This window comes from Oncorhynchus clarkii, chromosome 10, assembly GCF_045791955.1.
Source record: "Oncorhynchus clarkii lewisi isolate Uvic-CL-2024 chromosome 10, UVic_Ocla_1.0, whole genome shotgun sequence".
NCBI classification, from domain to species: domain Eukaryota; kingdom Metazoa; phylum Chordata; class Actinopteri; order Salmoniformes; family Salmonidae; genus Oncorhynchus; species Oncorhynchus clarkii.
This window is the reverse complement of record NC_092156.1, coordinates 68,250,308-68,267,100: the sequence shown is the minus strand read 5'-3', so window position 1 is coordinate 68,267,100 and position 16,793 is coordinate 68,250,308. Positions and strand designations below refer to the sequence as shown.

The 16,793-nt window shown below is 45.6% G+C and overlaps 1 protein-coding gene across 3 annotated transcripts; it reads right to left on the bottom strand.

Annotated features, from left to right (window-relative positions):
* Nucleotides 1–467: 467 nt before the first annotated feature.
* Nucleotides 468–13,981, bottom strand: LOC139419056 (acidic leucine-rich nuclear phosphoprotein 32 family member B-like). 3 transcript variants are annotated; one of them, XM_071168936.1, is made up of 7 exons: nt 13,431–13,974; nt 5,420–5,569; nt 5,022–5,144; nt 4,730–4,907; nt 4,308–4,411; nt 4,168–4,207; nt 468–2,349 (listed from the first exon to the last, which is right to left on the bottom strand). In XM_071168936.1, the coding sequence occupies exons 1-7, from the start codon at nt 13,911–13,913 to the stop codon at nt 2,201–2,203; spliced, it is 1,227 nt and encodes a 408-aa protein (XP_071025037.1). In that variant the 5' UTR covers nt 13,914–13,974; the 3' UTR covers nt 468–2,200. The 3 variants fall into 3 exon arrangements, with proteins under 3 accessions (XP_071025037.1, XP_071025036.1, XP_071025038.1); XM_071168935.1 differs by having other exon boundaries at nt 4,308–4,414; nt 13,431–13,965; XM_071168937.1 differs by lacking the exon at nt 5,420–5,569 and having other exon boundaries at nt 4,308–4,414; nt 13,431–13,981.
* Between the last annotated feature and the right edge of the window lie 2,812 nt (nt 13,982–16,793).

Here is a 16,793-nt window from a genome sequence, read left to right as displayed (position 1 = left end):
GGTCTAAATCAGTCCCTGATTAGAGGGGAACAATGAAAAATAAGCAATAGAACTGGCTTCGTGGTCCAGAGTTTAGGCACAAACTAAAATTAGGCAAACTATTAGAATTTTAGCAACCAGGTAACGGCGGTGCGATTTCTGCATATTCTACTTTTAAGTAGTTAACCACATAGCTACCCCGTCTATCTGCAATAACCCTTTTTGCACGAACCTCGTACCCCTGCACAGACTTGGTACTGGTACCTCTTGTATATAGCCATGCTATCATTATTCATTGTACATTTTACAAAGCATGTGACAAATAACATTTGAGTTGCAGTGAAACTCCTGTTCCTATTGCAGTCTTTTTACCTTCCCTCCCATTCAAAATAAAATAAGCTGCAACATGTCATCTCGTAGAGTGACTAGAGTATCCATTGAGGAATTTGGTGCATATTGTGTGATATAAATGAGTTCTAGACTTGTCACTAGCGCAAAACGTAAACATTTTATTTACAAAGCTTGGTCATACAGAGAGTAAAAAAAAAAAAATGTAGCTATAACCTTGATTTGTGCAACAGGCGGCCACACAAAATCACAGCTCGCTTCTCGCACAGTTGCTATAGCAATTTTATTTTTGGGGAAAAAAATAAAGAATGCAGACAAAGGGGTAAGAAATAAACCTAACAATGTATTCATAATTCATCCAACAAAAATATTAAAAGCGCAGACCCAAAATGAAATACCAATCCTGAAGTCCTCACACAGGTATACATAAAGGGGAGTTGACAGTGAAATTGTGGAATGCGGAGTGGTGCGCTGCTTGAGAACCTTGGGAATGTCTCTGGATTCCATGGGGCGGAGGCAGCTCCACTCTGACCAACCGTCTGGTACAGCCTTGCCCTAGACTAGAGGTCGACCGATTAGGATTTTTCAACGCCGATACCGATTATTGGAGGACCGAAAAAAACGGACAATGTTTTATTTATTTATAATAATGACAATTACAACAATACTGAATGAACACTTATTTTAACTTAATATAATACATCAATAAAATCAATTTAGCCTCAAGTAAATAATGAAACATGTTCAATTTGGTTTAAATAATGCAAAAACAAAGTGTTGGAGAAGAAATTAAAAGTGCAATATGTGCTATGTAAGAAAGCTAACGTTTCAGTTCCTTGCTCAGAACATGAGAACATATGAAAGCTGGTGGTTCCTTTTAACATGAGTCTTCAATATTCCCAGGTAAGAAGTTTTAGGTTGTAGTTATTATAGGACTATTTCCCTCTATACCATTTGTATTTCATTAACCTTTGACTATTGGATGTTCTTATAGGCACTTTAGTATTGCCAGTGTAACAGTATAGCTTCCGTCCCTCTCCTCGTTCCTCCCTGGGCTCGAACCAGCAACACAACGACAACAGCCACCATCGAAGCAGCGTTACCCATGCAGAGCAAGGGGAACAACTACAGGAAGGCTCAGAGCGAGTGATGTTTGAAATGCTATTAGCGCGCGCTAACTAGCTAGCCATTTCACTTCGGTTACACCAGCCTCATCTCGGGACTTGATAAGCTTGAAGTCATAAACGGCGCAATGCTTGACGCACAACGAAGAGCTGCTGGCAAAACGCCCGAAAGTGCTGTTTGAATGAATGTTTACATGCCTGCTTCTGCCTACTACCGCTCAGTCAGATTATATGCAACGCAAAACACATTAGATAATATCTAGTAATATCAAACATATGTAGTTAACTAGCGATTATGATTGATTGTTTTTTATAAGATAAGTTTAATGCTAGCTAGCAACTTACCTTGGCTTACTGCATTAGCGTAACAGGCAGTCTCCTTGTGGAGTACAACGAGAGAGAGGCAGGTCGTTATTGCGTGGGACTAGTTAACTGTAAGGTTGCAAGATTGGATCCCCCGAGCTGACAATGTGAAAATCTGTCATTCTGCCCCTGAACAAGGCAGTTAACCCACCGTTCCTAGGCCATCATTGAAAATAAGAATGTGTTCTTAACTGACTTGCCTAGTTAAATAAAAAAGGTATAAAAAACTATAAATATATATATAAAAAAAATAATACATTTTTTTTTTTTTTTTTTTAAATTGGCGCCCAAAAATACCGATTTCTGATTGTTGTGAAAACTTGAAAAATCGGCCCTAATTAACCGGCCATTCCGATTAAATCGGTCAACCTCTACCCTAGACAGGCTCAAAGCTGGGAGAGAGTCGTGGCGTAGGCAGGGTGGGCGTCAGGGTGGAGAGGGAAGGGGTTGGTAACTTGATAGGCTGTCGTTTTCTGCTCATAATCATCGTTGTCAGGCTCTTGCTTTCTCTTCTCTCCTTGAACAGCCTTGATTTCTGGTAGAAATGGGAAAGGGTTATTATACTATACTAGTGATGCACTGACATGACATTTTTGGCCGATACCGATATGCAACATTTTCCTTGCCAAAAAACCTGATACCGATAACCAATATTTCAAATTTTAGCAGCCTTTTAAGCATTCTAGTACAGTTAAATAGTTAACACACACAACCATGGACGCAGCGGTCTAAGCCACTGCATCTGAGTGCAAGAGGCGTCACTACAGTCTCTGGTTCAAATCCAGGCTGTATCACATCCGGCCGTGATTGGGGGTCACATAGGGCGGTGCACAATTGGCCCAGCGTCGTCCAGGTTTGGCCGGGGTAGGTTGTTCTTAACAGACTTTCCTAGTTAAATAAAAGGTTACACACAAACTGACTGTTGTTCATTTGTTCAGTCGTTTCATTCTCAACCAGGATTGATATGGAATGCCGTTTGGGTCTTTGCACAGCAAAAAAGATGCATATCGATGAATTGTTGTGACATGAAATTCAAGTGATAATGTAAAAAATTTATGAACGCGTTAAATTATTGTGACATGCAGTCATATTCAGGTCCTGATTGGTCACACCATTTGGCGTGTCAAATAAGCTTGTTGACCAATCAGGACCTGAATATGACTGTACGTCACAATAATTTAACATGTTCATTCATTTACGTAGTTATTTAAAATTGATTACACCATTATTTCTATTTCATATATGTCACAACGATTCATCGGTACGTATGCTATGATGCTGGTAAAGTTGTCTCGCACAGTGCTGATCATAAAAAAAGAAGCTAGCTAGCTCATGGATGCAAACAATGTTCTTCCCCAAAAACATAGCAAAACCACATGTTTCAGTAGCATAGCTAGGTGTCATCTAAAATAACCCTAATTTATAAGACAGTTCTTATTTGATTAATGGTGGTCGGACCCATCTATGTGAAGCTAGCCACAATAAGGATTAGCCACAATAGTGGACTTTGCGGTTAGCCTTCAAAATAAAAGTTTGGCATAATGCTACTATTTGTATTCAATTGCATCACTGTCAATGACACTTATTTTGAAGGCAAACTGAAAATTCCACTATTGTGCCTAATCCTTATTGTGGCTAGCTTCACGACACATAACCCGGTCCGGTCGAGCATCACTAGCCAGATGAAGTTAACTGGCTGCTTATAACGTTAGCTTTGGGCAACAGGGTTAAGTAGCTGGCTAGCTATTTATTTTCATGAACTGAAGTTCAATTTCAATAGGTGAACAACAAGTGGCTACCTAGCTAATACTTACGATTCCTAAATCATTGCTAAGAATAATGAAAATGACTGCAGTTTCTACTGTTATTGCTTTTCAAGTTGGTTGTATTGGTGCTACCTAAAGCTAGCTACCCTAGAAGATGAGGTCAAACAAATGACGCTTTATTAAAAGCGGTATTGTAAGCATCGTTCATGGCCGGTGTTTGCAGACTTTTTTGTAGAGCTTTGACAGTTCTACTGTATCATTTTTGACACGCAAAGACCCAAACGGCGTTCCATAGTATGTATGTCATAATGCTATTACGGTGTTACTCCGGTAGGAGCTATTCTGAAACAGCGCAATTGGTAGTGTGTACCAGTGCTCGACCAGTCGGCGAAAGCCAACATCACCCACGTGGCGTCATTAGCTCATGTACCTACTTTATAGGTATGCATGTCAGCTTTGACATCGGTTTTGCACATTGCCGCTAATCAGATATGTTCACCGATATATCGTGCATCCCTATACTATAATGGTACTGTACTTAGTGAAGTATCCAAAAGTGAGCTTGTGTCAAAGTATGAATGACATACCATCTTCGTCAACTTCATCATCAATGCCAAGGTCTTCCTCCTGGAGAGAAGTGACAGAGCAGGTCAGCATCCACAGAGCTCTCAAACCATGTTGATCTTTTTAAACTATTGGGTCACAAACAAACCGAAAATGGCTTTACCTCCTTATCTTCGCTGATCTCATCATCCTCTCCTACTACTACTCCCTCCTCTTCATAGTCATCATCCTCCTCGTCAAAGTCTTCCTCCTCTATGTCCTCATCCTCTCCTAAAAAACAAATACACCACCTCCATTGTCAGTCATCACAGAGAAATGCCGACAAACCCTACAAATACACAACAGAATTGCCTTCCATGACAAAACATATAGATTGCAATATATAAATATTCCATTTAGCAGATGTTTTATAGTGATGCGAGCATACATTTTACGAACAGGTGGTCCCGGGAATCGAACCCAGTATCCTGCCGTTGCAAGTGCCATGCTCTACCAACTGAGCTACAGAAGACCTTCCAGTCAACGCACATCTGCACTTACATTTCCTTGTATTCCCTCAAAAACACAAACTAAATGGCTGCCCACCCTCATCGTCGTCATCGTCCACCTCTCCGTCCGAGTCGGTCGCCTCCCGGTCCTCCGCGTCGTACCCGTCCAGGTAGGTGAGCTGAGGGAGCAGCTTGAACACACTCTCCCTGTAGTCGTTCAGGTTGGTCACCTCACAGTTGAACAAGTCTAGAGACTTCAGGCCATCCAGCTTTTTCTGTGGGACCAAATTGGTCAAAACTATATGGGGAAATGAAATTTGAGGCATAGCCTGAGCCAATGAGATGGTGTCGCACTGTATTGTGCTCTACTGGGAGTTTGGTGTACCTACCAAAGGTTCCAATGTCCTGATGTCTTTCAGTTGGTTCCCGCTTAGATTTAGATGTGTGAGGTTGGGGAGTTTCTCTGCTAGCACGTCAAGGCCACCAGAGATTCTGTTGTCACTGAGTTCCAACTGCAACATAATGTGAAGATATCAGTCACTTCTGTCCAAAAACACCAAAGCAAGTAACAGCCTTTCAGAAAATAATGACTGCGTCCCAAATGGAACCCTATCCCTTACATAGAGCACTACTTTAGACCAGGGCCCTCAAAAGTGCACTATATAGGGAATAGGGTGCCATTAGGGACGAACAAATGGCTCTTTCTATACCACCCCCTGGCAGAATTTAAGGTATTTTTCAAAAGGAGTTAACACAAATGTTACTGTAAGTGTAAGCCCCCACGCACCTTTTTCAATTTCCCAAGTTTGGGAAGGTTGGAGACTGAGATTAGGCCAACGTTTATCAAACTGAGGAATTCCAGATTGACAAATTCTTCTGTAAGGCCTTTGATTTTCCCTTCATTTGATCTGCAGTTGTCCAGGACAAGTTCCCGTACCTATAAGGATAAAATCATTTGTTCAATTGTAATCCATGTAATTCAAAAGAAGAAAAAAAAAAACACATGCATGAGTTGTTTCAGATGCATTAAACACTCAATGGATAATGCACCCATATTATGAAAAACATGTTATGCATTTATATAAAAGTTGTGGGAAACCTGTTTAGAATAGTCACATGTTGACAACAGTAACTTGCTGCATCAATATTTTCCATGGATAAAAACAAAAAGCTTTTAATCTAAACTTCAGGATGAAAAAGGTCAATACACAAAATATGGACCGCAATGATAGGAGTGGCTGTTATTCCACTGACAGTTTCCCTGACTTCTGTATGAATACAACTGCTCAGTTCCTAGTTACAAAATGTTCCATTTAATTGTTTAAAGAGCAGAGTTCACATTTAATAGTCAGGGACAGTCGTTGCGCAACAAAAAGGTTTAAGAAAGTTAACGCTGAACGTCAAAGGTCATGATTCGCACACTAACAAAGTGAAACATTGATAAGGCTGTCGAGGGGAACCATCAAAAGCATTTGGTTGCCTGATGTTTTATGTCGAGGCACCGCGGTTGTTTCTTTAAACCAGCTGCCACGAGGAAGAACCGCACAATACAGTTCTACCTTCACTTGCCCGCTGTTCAGTCACTAATGACACATGCAATGCTTTTTGTTAGCAAGCTCGCTACAGGCTAGCCATTGCCCTTTTAAGCGCTGCCGTGCAGTTGAGGACTTGCAAGAGAAGCCTGACTGCCCGCCATTACCTACCCTACAGCAATGGAAAGGATTGCAAATATACTCTAAAGTGAAAACACTTTGTTAGAAATTAGATTGCAACTGCAGCCCGCAAATCGGGGTGTTCCTACAGGAGCCTCTCTATATTGTAATGACCTGACTAGATCATAAAGGAACAATTGTCCAGACTGAGGCTCGAGTTTACGAATTGACGGTTTATTAACCCAACTTTACACAGGCTACTGTTTGGCCGTAGCCCACGCCAAATAAATTAAAGATACCCCACAAACCAACAGTGACCTTCTCTTGTGAAGCCCAGACGTAAGAGAGAGAACAATGGCTAAACCTGGTCTTAACTTCCAATGCTCCATCCCCCTGCCCAACCCCCCTCCACGCTACTCTGCCAGGATGCCCAGCATCAGAACATTCCAGGCATTCCCGTGATTGGCAGATAGCAGGTTGATTGGCATGTCGGACACCACAAACACTGGTAAGTACAACACAACCCACTTATAGCCTAACACAACACACAGCTGTCTGTGCGGGTCGCTATACAGCCCCCCCACCACAAAGTCCCTTGTCCCCGAGGGAACAAAGTCTGTGAAGCTACCCGGAGGACTCCTTTGCCTGTGTGGCCGTGATGGTCGCAGAGTGTCCAGATGTGAAACAGGGGGCTGCCCCTCTGGGACCCAGGGGATGAAGGAAGGGATATGGGGGACAAGGAAGTGGGAATGGGGAATACAGTCCATGGCTCCGGGGAACAACGCGGTGACACAGGGAGGGAGACAGGGGGAGTGGGCTGTCTGGAGCCTTGTCTGCGGCACCTGGAGAATGTCATTGCCAGAGAGGGGAAATTGTGGGGGTCCCTGGCGTTTGGGGAGAATAGGCCCCTCTGTATGGGGCTAACCTGTCCCGGTGAGGTGACACCTTTTTCCCCCTGGGAGGAAGCTGCACCCGGTAAACAACCTCTCCTACCCTCTCCAGGACACTGCAGGGTCCCACCCAGTGACTGTCCAACTTGGGGCATCTGCCTTTTTTCCTTAGGGGGCTGTAGACCCAGACCAGCTCCCCAGCCACAAAGTGCCTTCCCCAGGTGTGTACGTCATAGTTCCTCTTCTGCCTCACACCTGCATTCACCAGCTGCTCTCTGGCGAAGGTGTGGGCTGTCTTCAGGCGGTCCTGGAGTCTCCGGGCATACTCCGGCCCCGGGGGAACATGAGGGCTATCCAGGGGCCGACCAAATGCCATCTCCGCAGTGGTGCGAATCTCTCCCCCCAGCATGAGGAGGGCAGGCGTGCAGGAGGTGGAGTCTTGGACAGCGGAGCGGCATGCCATGAGGACCATAGGCAGGTGCTTGTCCCAGTCACGCTGGTGTTTGGAAGAGACGATGGCCAGCTGCTGTCCAAGCATTGTGTTGAAGCGCTCCACAAGGCTATCACTTTGAGGATGCTGAGAAGTAGTGCGGGTCTTGTGCATACCCAGCCTCTCACACATGGTGGCAAACACACGGGACTCAAAGTTTCTGCCTTGGTCGCTGTGGATGGACTCATGCAGCTCCAAACCTACTGAACATCCCCGCTGTCAGGGCAGAGCATAGGCCTCAGGCCATTTTGTGAAATAGTCCATGGCCTTGAGCACCCAGCGGTTTCCACTGTCTGTGGTGGGGAACGGCCCGACTACATCCACTCCCACCCTCTCCATGGGAGCCCCCACTGGGAACTGTTGGAGCTGAGCAAGAGAGCGGCCTGGGGGTCCCTTTTTCGCTGTGCAGTGGTCACAGTGGCGGCAAAAGTCCTCCACATCCCTCTTGTGCTGCCCCCAGTAAAAGCCCTGACAGAGGCGGCGCAGTGTTTTTGTGACCCCAAAGTGTCCAGTCCCCACCCCCCCATGAGTACTCTGGAGCACAGCCTCCCGCAATGCTTTTGGGACCACCACCTGCCACCTCTCCTCTCCCGTAGCCGACTCCTTCCATGCCCGCTGTAGCACGCCATCAGCCAGCCGCAGTCTCTCAAACTTTGACCACAACCCTTTGGTCGGGAGTGAGAGCGCTGTCACCTCTTCCCATGGTGGCCTCACCTGCGCCTCTACCCACTGTAGCACTGGCTGTAGGTCTGTGTCCCGTCCCTGCTGCTGCCCCCATTCAGCCACGTCGACAGTCTGCAGCTCACAGCAGACAGACCCCCTCTGCACACTCCCGTCCCTCTCTCCACTCACAGTGGCGGCAGCCGTCTGTAGTAGAGGGCCGACGGGACTTGGTGTCGGCGTTGGAGTGGCGTGCCCCTGCCCTGTGCACCACTGAAGTCATACGGCTGAACCTCCTCCAACCAGCGAGCCACCTGCCCCTCTGAAAGACATGAGCCACTGGAGAGCAGAGGGGTCAGTCCTTACAGTAAAGGGCAAGCCACCCAGGTAGTACTTGAAGTGTTTGACGGAAGCCACAACAGCCAAGAGCTCCCGCCGGGTGACACAGTAGCGGCGCTCATGTTTGTCAAATGTTTTGCTGAAGTACGCCACCACTCTCTCCCCCTCTGACCCACCTGGGCCAGCACCCCACCCATGTCCACATTGCTCACGTCTGTGTCCAGGATAAAGGGCAAGATGAGGTCAGGGTGGGGCACATTTGAGGGTGGTGAAGGCCTCGTCACACTCCACTGTCTAAGTGAAATCCTTGTCCTTTGGCAGCAGGCGGTTCAGGGGAGCAGCGACGCTTGAGGAGCCCCGTACAAACCTCCTGTAGTACGAGGCCAGGCCCAGGAAGCTCTTCAGCTGACGCTGGTCGGTGGGGGTGGGCCAGTCTCGGACAGCCCCCACCTTGTCCTTCATGGTGCTGATCCCCTCCTTCCCCACTCTGTGGCCTAAGAAGGACACCTCTCTCCTCATGAAGTGGCACTTCTCGGGGTGGAGCTTCAGACCTGCGGCAGCCACCCGCTCCAGCACACGCCGAAGCGCCACCAGGGCTGACTGGAAGGGGCTGCCATGGGCCAGGATGTCATAGAGGTATACCAGACACTGCTGTTGGGGGATGCCATCCAGCACCCTGTCCATCAAATGCTCAAAAGTAGCTGGAGCGTTGCACAGGCCGAAGCACATTATGGTGCCAGGTTTCCTCCAGACATGACGCTTAGCATTCAGGCCAAAGACTTCAATCTTGGTTTCATCAGACCAGAGAATCTTGTTTTCCATGGTCCGAGAGTCCTTTAGGTGCCTTTTGGCAAACTCCAATTGGGCTGTCATGTGCCTTACTGAGGAGTGGCTTTCATCTGCCCACTCCAGCATGAAGACCTGATTGGTGAAGTGCTGCAGAGATGAGAGAACCTTCCAGAAGGACAACCATCTCCACAGAGGAACTCTAGAGCTCTGTCAGAGTAGCCATCAGATTCTTGATCACCTCCCTGACCAAGGCCCTCCTCCCCCGATTGCTCAGTCTGGCCGGGCAGCCAGCTCCAGGAAGAGTCTTGGTGGTTCCAAACTTCGTAAGAATGATTTAAGAATGATGGAGGCCACTGTGTTCTTGGTGTGCCTTCAATGATGCAGACATTTTTTGGTACCCTTCCCCAGATCTGTGCCTTGACACAATCTGTCTCATGGCTTGGTTTTTGCTCTGATGTGTACTGTGGTACCTTAAAATAGACAGGTGTGTGCCTTTCCAAATCATTTCCAATCAATTGAATTCACCACAGGTGTCTCAATGATGATCAATGGAAACAGGATGCACCTGAGCTCAATTGAGTCTCATAGCAAAGGGTCTGAATACATATGTAAATAAGGTATTTAAAAAAATAACATTAAAAATTAAAACAACCATTTTCACTTTGTCATTATGGGGTAACAAAACATGGACAAGGGGTCTGAATACTTTCCGAAGGTTGCTGGCTGTCACGTGACCTATATCAGTACACTTAACTTGAACATTATGAAACATATATTAGATCAAATACACCTCACGTAGCAAGTAGGCCATACATTTTTGTTGACCAAATTCAAAACTCATTGACCGCCATACAAAAACTCCTTGCTTGGTTGGCGAAACAACCCCACTAACTGGAGGGAGAAAGATTTTCAGCCAAATTAGGCCTCACTTCCTCTTTGTTATAGCTAGTACACACCAGTAGCACAGAACAATCAGACAGATATTTCACCAGTTGTATGAATGTGAAGCATCTGGTTGGTGTCTGGTTAGCATCTGGTCACGCAATACTAAACATGGTGATGAGAGGAAGCCCAGTGGCCAGCAATGGGAGAAGATGGAGTTTGGGCCGACATTTTGCTAATTTTCTCATCTATTAAACATTTGATCTCCATACAGTATTGTGTTTCCAAAACTAGAATCTGTAACAGACAAGAGTTTTATAGACTTTACCCTTTGCCAAAGTAAAAAAAAAATTACGTGTTCCATGTGAAAAATATGCAATAAATGTTAGAACGTGCCAATAGGATCTCACTAGCTCGTGCATGCTCTGCCCATCTCCTTGGTTGTTCTGCCAACTATGATTAATTTGCTCCCATTGGAAATGACAGGCTCAGGTCTATCTTGGGCACAGGAGGTTGGTGGCACAGGATGTTGGTGGCACCTTAATTGGGGAGAATGGACTCGTGTTAATGACTGGAGTGGAATGGTATCAAATGTGACTTGTTTCAGAAAAAACCTTGCGTATGTCACGGGTCACTATTTCACAGGAGAGCCATTTGAATATATATTTTTTTTTAAATCAAAATGCATATTTTGGCAGAAATGTCTTCTGAAACATAACTTTCATGTGCCTTAATAAAACTGGTATGCCTTCTGTAAATACAAATAAAATTGTTAAAATACTGAGCCTAGTTGGTTTAGCCACAGAAAGACAGCAACCTTCTCGCTAGCCATGATTGGCGGAGATAATGAGTGGACTGGACATGCCGAGAGATGAGTTCGGATTGGTCTGCCATATAGCACGCTTCTGTCCATTTGAGCTGGTCAGTATGTGTAGGTAATCCTGTCTTGTGTGGCTTTTTTTTTTACAAGTATATTGCGTAGGAGAACTGCATAAGTGTTGCTCTCCACTTTCTGGAGGACCAAGTTTTAATCAGTGGAATTAGAGAATGATAGCTAAGGAGATGGAGAAAACACCAGTCTCTGGATTACATCTCCAAACTAAGGGCAACCATGGTCAAATACATCAAACACGTGGTTTCCGGCCATTATGAGTCGTTCTCCCCGCAGCAGCCTTCTGTGCTCTTGGGTTAGTTATAAAAATCTTTACCAGTAATGTCCTTCGCCCCCACTGGTCGGACACTGTTTTCCCGCAGTTCTGTTAACGACGGCTGCAGTGGAGGACACTGTGCTAGTTTAGCCAGCTCGTCCTGAGGCTGAAGCCGGTACACAGCAGGCGGGGACGATGACGTGTGTTAGCTAGCTAACAGTGTTGCTGACTAGCAAGCTAGCTAGTTAGCACCTGGTGTCGTCCCAGTCTCCCACCTGTCGTGGGGGCGACCGTTAGACAGTGTCCTTCGCCCCTGCTTGTCAGGCATGGTTTTCTCCGGTACGTGGGGGCGACAGTGTGCTAGCTAGCTAACTAACATGCTAGCACACAGTGTTGCTAACTAGCATGCTAGCACATAGTGTTTCCCCAGCTTCCCGACTGCTGTGGGAGCGACCCGGTACAGTGTCCCGCTAACTAGCAAAGAGGACTCTGGTATACAGCAGGCGGGGGCGACGCCGTGCGTTAACTAATAAGCTAACCGTGTCGCTGACTAGCAAGCTAGCTAGTTAGCACATGGTATCACCCCAGCCTCCCATGTGTTGTGCTAGTGGGAGGTGGGGGGCGACCGGTAAACAGTGTCCTTCGCACCCGCCTGTCAGGCATGGTTTTCTCCGGTATGTGGGGGCGAAAGTGTGCTAGCTAGCTAACTAACAAGCTAGCAGTGTCACCCCAGTCTCCCGATTGCTGTGCTAGCGACCACTAGACAGTGTCCCGCTAGCAGGCAAAGAGGACTCCGGTACACAGCAGGAGAGGGTGAAACATTTATTTCCCTTTTGATCCACATTCAAAAAGGTGTCACACAAGCATGAAGATGTTGTGCTCTAGGGGTGCATTCATGCGGGCATGCGGGAACCAATGGACTTATCTGGGTGTTTCTACAGATGCAGGAGGGGACGTCCCTAAAGATGCAGGAATGCCCACATGCAACAACGCCCTGAATTGCAGGCTGCACACTATTGGAAATCAGTAAAACAAAGATGGAGGAGTTCCTTCCTCTAGAGCTTCAAATACGACAGAATGACAACATGGCGATTCCTGAGATGCAGTGATCTAAACGTTCCAAATAAGAATGACTGTTTACTCGCAGTAATACCGTACAAATATCAATTAAAATGCATTCAATGTTGAATACTTGTATTCATGCATGCATGAAAAGCCCACACACCGAACGCCTTTTGCTCGGTCTCATGTCATTCAGGCCGGCTTTTTCACAAGACGGCGACCAACATGTTAATTGTCTTTCCTATACATTATAAAATGTGAAATTATTAACACAAAGTACAAAATATCGACAATGAACGTGGAGCTTGTTGGCCAGTTTCAGTAAGTTTTTTGTTTTCCTTCGTGGTAGTTGCGAGGAATAATATGGCTGGGAATATACATTCGTTGACCGCTCGCAACAGACGAAGTCGATCGAACTGGACCAAAACAATGGAATTGCCATGGAAACGCATATGGGAAAGGGCTGTGGAGGAAAGATTCCGAATTTCTTCATTGCCCCAACGAAATGAGTTTACATTTAGGCAATGTATTTTACACGTTAAGGTAAAAATCGGAGTAGAACGCTTATATGGATGTCCACATCATGTCATCGTAACCAATCAACTGTGTTACAGTTAAAAAAACGACTGACTACCACCGATTTATGTATGCTACCTAACAAGTTTAGCTATATGAACGGGAGTTAGTATTTAGCCGTCACTTCTTCTGAGCCTTAAGGGGCAACTTCTAAACATTATGCAGCGAAAACAGCCAAACATATCAATCGGGTTGTGGGCCTGTGACAATACATAAATAAACCCTTATTTGATACATCCACTTTGTTTGGCGCACATTCAACAAATCTGACCTATCAATGGAACGGTCTGCATTCCACTGACTCCTTTACCGTATCTACACAGGCGATGTTTTTCCACTCTTCGTTTGCCCGGCGTTTGCTGCTATAGCCCATCCGTGACAAGGATCGACGAGTTGTGAGTTCCGAGATGCCGTTCTGCACACCACTGTTGTACTGCGCCGTTATTTGTCTAACTGTAGCCCGCCTGTTAGTTTGCACGATTCTTTCCAATCTCCTTCGACCCCTCTTATCAACGAGCTGTTTACGCCCACTGGACTGTCGCTGACTGGATGTTTTTTGTTTGTCGCGCCATTCTCGGTAAACCACAGACACTGCCGTGCGTGAAAAGCCCAAGAGTGCGGCTGTTTGTGAGATACTGGATCCGGCGCGTCTGGAACCGACGATCATACCACGCTCAAAGTCCCTTAAGTCACTCTTTTTGCCCATTCTTACGTTCAATATAACAGTATAACTAGACGCCTGTCTGCACGCTTTATATAGCAAGCCACGTGACTGTCTGTAGGAGCGATCCATTTTCGGGAACGGGGTGGTGCACCAAATTATGTGTTTAACCCCTGGAGTGGGGTACTGTATTGCAGCCATCTTGGCACTCAATTGTGAAACAGAGTATTTTAGAAGCTATAGAAAAGCATGTGTCTACATTCGTTTTTGACACGTGTATTCTATTACAGACAACTTAATGCATTCTTTTAAATTATATGAGCTAAGCATAAAATATAAAAATGTACCTTAAAGTAAAAGAAACGTCCCCTTTTCAGGACCCTGTCTTTCAAAGATAATTCGTAAAAATCCAAATAACACAGATCTTCATTGTAAAAGGGTTTAAACACTGTTTCCCATGCTTGAACCATAAACAATTAATGAACATCCACCTGGAATGTCATTAAGACACTAACAGCTTATAGACGGTAGGCAATTAAGGTTACAGTTATGAAAACTTAGGACACTAAAGAGGCCTTTCTACTGACTCTGAAAAACACCAAAAGAAAGATGCCCAGGATCCCTGCTCATCTGTGTGAACGTGCCTTAGGCATGGTGCAAGGAGGCATGAGGACTGCAGATGTGGCCAGGGAAATAAATTGCAATGTCCGTACTGTGAGATGAACAAGACACGGAGACAGGATGGACAGCTGATCGTCCTCGCAGTGGCAGGCCACGTGTAACTGTAACCGATGTGAAATGGATAGCTAGTTAGCGGTGGTGCGCGCTAATAGCGTTTCAATCGGTGAAGTCACTCACTCTGAGACCTTGAAGTAGTGGTTCCCCTTGCTCCGCAAGGGCCGCGGCTTTTGTGGAGCGATGGGTACCGATGCTTCGTGGGTGTCAGTTGTTGATGTGTGCAGAGGGTCCCTGGTTCGAGCCCGGGTAGGGGCGAGGGGACGGACTAAAGTTAAACTGTTAAACAGCTACATCCGAACATCACACCTGCGGGACAGGTACAGGATGGCAACAACAACTGCCGAAGAGCCAGATCTCAATCCCATTGAGCACGTCTGGGACCTGTTGGATCGGAAGGTGAGGGCTAGGGTCATTCCCCCCAGAAATGACCGGGAACTTGCAGGTGCTTTGGTAGAAGAGTGGGGTAACATCTCACAGCAATAATTGTCAAATCTGGTGCAGTCCATGAGGAGATGCAGCTGGTGCCACACCAGATACTGACTGTTACTTTTGATTTTGACCCTCCCCATGAAACATAATTGAAATACTGCAGAATCCCATTCATTCCTATGGAGGACTGCTCCTACTATGGAGTGCCAATATGGCCAACCGGTGGCTTCAAAGCCTCAATGCCCAATAAATAGCATCAGCAATCCAGGGTTTATATACATCATTGGGTCTACCTAAAACTGACCAGAGTATGTAACAAATCAGCTTTAACTTGCCAGAAAATACATTTGTTTATGAATATCTAATCAAACAATATAGCATTTGTCGAGATGTGAGGCTAGGCGAGTAGAAGATGATCTGCAACATTGTATATGGCAATGGCCCCTCAATAACTTAAATCGACTGTTGGCAAGCTAGTATTATAAACTGGGTGGTTCGAGCCCTGAATGCTGATTGGCTGATAGCCATGGTATAACATGGCTATGACAAAACATGTATTTTTACTGCTCTCATTTCATTGGAAACCAGTTTATTGGTTAGAGCATTGGCTCAGTAACCGAAAGGTTGCTGGATCGAATCCCTGAGCAGACAAGGTAAAAATCTGTCGTTCTACCCCTGAGCAAGGCAGTTAACCCACTGTTCCTCGGGCTCCGAAAACGTGGATGTCGATTAAGGCAGCCCCCTTAAATGCGGAACACACATTTCAGTTGAAGGCATTGTTGTACAACTGACTAGGTATCCCCCTTCTCCCTTTAAAGTTGGCAATAAGGCACCTTGGGGTTTGTGATATATGGCCAATATACCACAGCTAAGGGCTGTATCCAGGCACTCCACGTTGCGTCATGTATAAGAATAAGAACAGCCCTTAGCCGTGGTATATTGGCCATATCACAAACCCCCGGGGTGCCTTATTGCTTAAATATACAACGTTACATTATGGCTAGGTAGCTTAGGGGGGGCTAATGGTAGTTATAGCCTACAAGATGTGGATGATCCGAACTAGTGAAACATTTGTTTGCGTAGCTAGCCTAGCTAAATATCTGGGTCCCTACTGAATCAGGAAAAATGTCTAGGACTCAGTTTAGCACAAATATAGTTGGACCTGCTGTAAAAACAATGTATTATTGCTGGGGGATATATAAAAGTGCACTGTCATAAAGGGCGCCCCCATTTAAGCATTTATGCTAGCAACAAACATGGCTACCAAGGTCAATTTAAAATAAACCATTCCGCCTGTGTAATGCATTGTGGAAACGTTGACCTCCTACAACACCGATGTAGAAGTTAAATGATTTAGACAACTTTGCAATTAAACCATGTGTGTGCAACCCACTAGGAGGCTGTGAATTGGTTAAACACTGCACTAATGCCAGCAAGCAAAATTAAATCGGCAGTGATGCCCCATTCATGTGCAAATCGGAAATGTCAGATTTGCTAATAGGTTTTAGTTATACACATGCTACGTTCAACCAGTTAGCATTCCGAGTTCCGACCAGCACTTGAATGTGGCATAAGGCCTGGCAGGCTGTCTGGTTGGCAGTTAGTAAGTTGCTGGTTGGCTAGCTAGAAATTACGACATGCACAGAAACCTATGACATTTGCCCATGTGTACTTTTGTTAGGCGGCATAAACAATCACTGATATCTTACAACATAATCAGATGTATGAAATCAGATCTATTTAATCTATTCAGATCTGTCTCTGTGATACGATCACAGGCACCCTACATCTCTATGACCCCACACAGTAGAGTGGACATTGACACAGATACTTATGACTGTGGCG

Bases quoted from the DNA above. Each gene is read 5' to 3' on its own strand.
- LOC139419056 (XM_071168935.1), bottom strand. From the start codon at position 13,913: ATGGATCGCTCCTACAGACAGTCACGTGGCTTGCTATATAAAGCGTGC. The intron at 5,145-5,419 runs GTGCGTGGGGGC...ATTATGTTGCAG, and splicing joins AACTTGGGAAATTGAAAAAG to TTGGAACTCAGTGACAACAG. The intron at 4,415-4,729 runs GTGGGCAGCCAT...TTTGTTTTTTAG, and splicing joins GGACGATGACGACGATGAGG to GAGAGGATGAGGACATAGAG.